Source organism: Telmatherina bonti (genome assembly GCF_933228915.1).
Source record: "Telmatherina bonti genome assembly, chromosome: 14".
NCBI classification, from domain to species: domain Eukaryota; kingdom Metazoa; phylum Chordata; class Actinopteri; order Atheriniformes; family Telmatherinidae; genus Telmatherina; species Telmatherina bonti.
The window spans coordinates 37,589,739-37,596,090 of record NC_136612.1 but is presented as its reverse complement, the minus strand read 5'-3'; the positions used below and the strand labels follow the sequence as shown (position 1 = coordinate 37,596,090).

The following is a 6,352-nucleotide window of genomic DNA, read 5'->3' as shown; positions in this document are numbered from 1 at the left end:
CATTAGCCAGTGCGGAGCTACCAGCCAGGGCAGCCATCCCGAGCCGTCCCTCAGCAGTTCCCGCGCAGCCGGGAGCCGAGGCGGGCTGGACGACGGTCAGGCGGAAACGTAGCCCCAAACCAAAACCCACTGGCCACCACCGACCTGTTCACATTTCTAACAGATTTTCCCCGCTCGGCGACACACCCGCTGAGGCAGAAACCCTGATTATAGGTAGTTCCATAGTCAGAAACGTGGCTCTAGAGACACCGGGGACCATAGTCAGATGCATTCCTGGGGCCAGAGCGGGCGACGTCGAATCGTATTTGAAACTGCTGGCTAAGGCTAAACGTAAATACCGTAAGATTGTAATTCACGTCGGCGGTAACGACACCCGGTTACGCCAATCGGAGGTCACTAAAATTAATGTTGCTTCGGTGTGTAACTTTGCCAAGAGCATGTCGGACTCCGTAGTTTTCTCTGGTCCCTTGCCAAATTTAATCAGCGATGACATGTTTAGCCGCATGTCATCCTTCAACCGCTGGTTGTCTAGGTGGTGTCCCGATAACAACGTGGGTTTTATAGATAATTGGAGCGCTTTTTGGGGAAAGCCTGGTCTTATTAGGAGAGATGGCATCCATCCCACGTTGGATGGAGCCGCTCTCTTATCTAGCAATATGGACTCCTTTATTAGTCAGCTAAATTGACAACTCAGGGTTGGGACCAGGAGGCAGAATTGTAGTCCTACACACTTTTCTGCAGCTTCCCACCTGCCGCCGCCCACCCAAAACCCCATTCCGACCTTATACAACTTCCCAGCAGTAAGAATTAAACAACACAAAAACACTTCTGGGGTTAATCGTGAAAACCTCATAAAAATAAAAACAATGGATCTAATAAAATCTGAAAATAAGACAATAAAGTGTGGCCTACTGAATATTAGATCCCTCCCAAATAAGTCTTTATTAGTCAATGACTTGATAGGTGATCACCACATTGATTTATTCTGTCTTACGGAAACCTGGTTACAGCAAGAGGATTATGTTAGTATTAATGAAGCTTCGCCAGCTAACTATTTAAACTTTCACATTCCTAGAACTACAGGCAGAGGAGGAGGTGTTGCAGCTATTTTTAAGCCAGAATTTTTAATTAATCCTAAGCACAAAACTAACTATAAATCCTTTGAATTCCTGACATTAAATTTATCTCATCCAAAATGGAATTCAGAGAAACCGCTCCTTTTAGCATTAGTGTATCGCCCACCTGGACCTTACTCCGAGTTTCTGACCGAATTCTCTGATCTCTTGTCTGAGTTAGTGCTGACTACTGATAAGGTCATTGTACTAGGTGATTTTAATATTCATGTTGACGTTGAAAATGATAGTTTAAACATTTCCTTTAGCTCTATTCTAAACTCAATTGGGTTTTCACAAAATGTCAATGGAGCCACTCACTCTCATGGTCACACTCTTGGTCTTGTTCTAACATCTGGTATTGAGACTGATAAGCTCAAAGTATTTCCTCAAAACCCTGTCTTGTCCGATCACTTCTTATTAACCTTTGAATTCACTTTATTTGATTACTCACTGACCAAAAATAAATTCTACTATAGTAGATGTTTATCAGACAATAATATTACAAAATTTAAACAGTCAATTGAATCAATTTTTTCACATCTACCATGTGTTAGCATGACTGAGAGTCCCCCTTTAAGCCTTACTCCTGCTCAGATTGATCAACATGCTGATACTATAACAGCTTCAATGCGTACAACCTTGGATAATGTTGCTCCCCTAAAGAAGAAGAAATTAGGTAAGATTATGAAGGCTCCCTGGTTTAATTCCCAGCTTCGAGCTCTAAAACAGGCATCAAGGCGTTTGGAAAACAGATGGCGTTCATCAGGACTAGAGGAGTCTCACTTAACCTGGAAAGAAAGTTTAATCGTATACAAAAAAGCCTTACGTACGGCAAGAACAGCTTATTATTCATCATTGATAGAGGAAAACAAAAACAACCCTCGGTTTCTTTTCAGCACTGTAGCTAGGCTTACTAGGAGCCGGAGCGCTGTGGAGCCATGTATTCCTTTCTCACTTAGCTGTGATGATTTCATGTATTTTTTCAGGAATAAAATTGATACTATTAGAGATCAAATTGACAATACTCTTCCTTCTACCTATAATGTTGAGCCTGTTGTGGTCTCCGAAGCATCCTTAGAACCAGGATCTGACTTGTGTCTAAATAGTTTCTGTCCTGTCCAACCCTCTGAATTAACTAAAATAATAGCTTCATCTAAACCATCCACCTGTATCTTAGACCCTCTCCCAACGAGCCTCTTTAAGGACATTTTCCCTTTAATTAATACATCACTACTAAATCTTATCAATATGTCTTTAGTGACAGGATATGTACCACAATCATTTAAAACTGCTGTAATCAAGCCTTTACTTAAAAAGCAATCTCTGGATCCAGAGGTGATAGCAAATTATAGACCTATATCTAACCTCCCGTTTATGTCCAAAATTCTGGAGAAAATAGTTTCAGCTCAGCTACAAGCCCACCTGAGCAGAAATAATTTATGCGAGGAGTTTCAGTCAGGATTTAGAGCTCATCATAGTACTGAGACAGCATTGGTGAAAGTTACTAATGACCTTCTTATGGCCTCAGACAAAGGACTTGTGTCCGTACTTATCTTGCTTGATCTTAGTGCTGCATTTGATACAGTCGATCATAACATTCTGTTACAGAGACTAGAACAGGTGGTTGGAATTACAGGTACAGCGTTAAGCTGGTTTAAATCATATTTATCTGATAGACTTCAGTTTGTTCATGTAAATGACAAGTCCTCCTCCCAAACTACAGTAAGTCATGGAGTTCCTCAAGGTTCTGTACTTGGACCAATACTCTTCACACTATATATGCTCCCTTTAGGCAAAATTATTAGACAGCATGGAATAAACTTTCATTGTTATGCAGATGATACTCAACTATACTTATCCTTTAAACCAGATGAAACAAATCAGCCCAATAGGCTACAAAATTGTCTCATAGACATAAAGACTTGGATGTCTAGAAATTTTCTCCTCTTAAACTCAGATAAGACTGAAGTAATTCTCGTTGGATCTGAAAAACTCAGAGCTAAATTTTCCGGTTTTGTAATGAACCTGGATGGCATTACTTTAGCTTCCAGTGCTACAGTGAGAAACCTTGGAGTAATATTTGACCCTGACCTGTCCTTTGGCCCACATATTAAGCAGGTTACTAAAACAGCCTTCTTTCATTTACGTAATATAGCCAAAATTAGGGACATTCTGTCTCGGAGTGATGCAGAAAAACTGGTTCACGCTTTTGTTACTTCGAGACTAGATTACTGTAACTCTCTATTACTGGGCTGTCCTAAATATGCCCTGAAAAGCCTTCAGCTGATCCAGAATTCTGCAGCCAGAGTCCTGACCAGAACCAGCATGAGAGATCATATTTCTCCAGTTTTAGCCTCTCTTCATTGGCTGCCTGTTGAATCTAGAATAGAATTTAAAATCCTTCTCCTTACATATAAAGCCCTCCACAACCAGGCACCACTATATATCAAAGACCTCATAGTTCCTTATATACCAAGCAGAGTACTTCGTTCGCAGACTGCAGGCTTACTTGTGGTTCCTAGAGTCTCAAAGAGCCGAGCAGGAGGCCGAGCCTTTGGTTATCAGGCCCCTCTCTTATGGAATAAGCTCCCAGTTAGTGTTAGGGAAGCAGACACCCTCCCCACCTTTAAGACTAGGCTGAAGACTTATCTTTTTGATAAGTCCTATAGCTAGGGATGGTTAGCATCCCTTAGTTATGCTGCTATAGGTTTAGACTGCTGAGGGACATTTCCTGATACACTGAGCTTCTTTCTTTTTCTCTTTATCTCTTTCTTTTACCCCCCATAACAGTGTTGCATCATTAACATGTATGTCTCCTGTCTCAGCAGGTCTGCCTGGCCGGGAGTAGCAGTTCCTGTTGTCTGTTGTCTTTCTGTCCTCTTCCCCCCACACAGCAGAGGCAGATGGCTGCCTGTCCTGAGCCGGGTTCTGCCGGAGGTTTCCTTCCTGTTAAAAGGGAGTTTTTTCCTTCCCACTGTTGCCAGTGTGCTTGCTCAGGATGGGAGATTGAGTTGGACTCAACTCAATCTGTTGGTTTCCTTATATAGGCTGTTATGAATTGGCCTTCATTATGTTTTCCCCTCTGTCTGTAAAGCGTCTTGAGATGGCATTGCCGTGATTTGACGCTATATAAATAAAGTTGAATTGAATTGAATTGAATGGTGATGATGATGATGGTGGTGGTGGTGATGGTGGTGATGATGGTGGTGGTGATGGTGGTGATGATGGTGATGGTGGTGATGATGATGATGGTGGTGATGGTGGTGATGGTGGTGGTGATGGTGGTGATGATGGTGGTGGTGATGGTGGTGATGATGATGGTGGTGGTGGTGATGATGATGATGGTGGTGATGATGGTGGTGGTGATGGTGATGATGATGATGGTGGTGATGATGATGGTGGTGATGGTGATGATGATGGTGGTGATGGTGATGATGATGATGGTGATGATGATGATGGTGGTGATGGTGATGATGATGATGGTGGTGATGGTGATGATGATGATGGTGGTGATGATGATGGTGGTGATGGTGATGATGATGATGGTGGTGATGGTGGTGATGATGATGGTAGTGATTGCGATGATGATGATGGTGGTGGTGATGGTGGTGATGATGATGATGGTGATGATGATGGTGGTGATGATGATGATGATGGTGGTGATGGTGATGATGATGATGGTGGTGATGATAGTGGTGGTGGTGGTGATGGTGGTGATGATGATGATGGTGGTAATGATGATGATTATGATGGTGGTGATGGTGGTGGTGATGGTGGTGATGATGATGGTGGTGGTGATGGTGGTGATGATGATGGTGGTAATGATGGTGGTGATGATGATGGTGGTGATGGTGATGATGATGATGGTGGTGATGATGGTGGTGATGATGATGATGGTGATGGTGATGATGATGATGGTGAGACGTTTCCTGTCATCTCAGCCATCCTGCACCGCTTCACCAACTGGAAGACCTTCCTTATCAAAAGACTGACAGGCTCCAAGACTCTGCCACCGGACTTCTCCTCCAAGGTGACTATAAACTCACCTGGACCGGCTTCTGGAGGAGTCAGGGCCCCATGACTGACCTTCATCCTCCTCTTCCTCCCTCAGGTGCAGGAGAGCATGCAGTTCCCCTTCAAGAGGCAGATGAGGGTGGAGGTGGTGGACAAGACTCACTTGTGTCGGACCCGGGTGGCTCTGGTGGAACAGGTGGGTGTTGGTGGGACTGGTGGTCCGGGTGCGAGCGGCGGTCCGGGTTTGATCTTCCTCCCGACGTGTTGGCATTGCAGGTGATTGGCGGACGGCTGCGGCTCGTCTACGAGGAGTGCGATGACGGGACAGACGACTTCTGGTGCCACATGTACAGTCCTCTGATCCACAGCATTGGGTGGTCTCGGTCCATCGGACACCGCTTCAAACGATCTGGTGAGTTTCCTCCCGCTGCAGGGCGGTGACAATGATGATGGAGGACTGAAGAAGATCTTCTCTGTTTTTCAGATGTGTCCAAGAAGCTGGACGGACAGATGGACGCACCTGGACAGCTGTTTGCTCAGGTGAGCGTCACCTGACATGTCGGCCATTTTTCAGGTTGAAGCTCTAAAAGAAACATGGCGGTTTTCTGTCGACGCCCCCCAGTCGGGGGTTCTGCAGATAACCGCCACATAACCTCCATTTCTCAAAGGAATTGTGGAATTTATCAGGACTGTTGATTTGAACAGTTAATGCAGGTAAAGCGAGCACTGATGAATGTTGTTTTGGGGTTGCAACTCAAAAAGTTCGAGACCTTCTGTTACGTAAAAACTCCTTTTTCTGAGAACGGGTCCTGGTCTAACCTAGATCTGGATCAGCATCTGGATGCAGGATGTTGTGAAGCATTCTTTCTCATTGCAACCATTTCAGTATATCTGCATGGAAGTTTGCTGTTTATCACCGCAGCCTCACAGCAAGAAGATCGCTGGTTCGAGCCTCAGCTGTGGGGAACATTGGAATGATGGCTTTTGTTTTCCGTGTATGCGTGGGTTCTCTCTGGGTTCTCTGGCTTCCCCCCACCATCCAAAGACATGCTGTTAGATTAATGGTTCCTCTGTCTAGAGTCTCTCCAGGAACGCACATGTGAACGGCTGTTTATCTCTCTGTGTTGGACTGGTGAACTGTCCAGGTGTACCTGCATCTCACCTGATGCTTGCTGGGTTAGACTCCAGCTTCACGCAACCATGACTTGGACTGAGTGATGTAG

General features: G+C 44.6%; 1 protein-coding gene across 1 annotated transcript in view; it reads left to right on the top strand.

The window, feature by feature from the left end:
* Window positions 1-6,352, top strand: part of LOC306765492 (MBT domain-containing protein 1-like) — a 117,726-nt gene that overhangs the window by 14,669 nt on the left and 96,705 nt on the right. Inside the window, exons 8-11 of the mRNA XM_079252969.1 lie at window positions 5,057-5,145; window positions 5,227-5,325; window positions 5,406-5,541; window positions 5,614-5,669. Of these exons, the coding sequence (XP_079109095.1) occupies window positions 5,057-5,145; window positions 5,227-5,325; window positions 5,406-5,541; window positions 5,614-5,669 (380 nt within the window). The remainder of the gene's footprint in view (window positions 1-5,056; window positions 5,146-5,226; window positions 5,326-5,405; window positions 5,542-5,613; window positions 5,670-6,352) is intronic.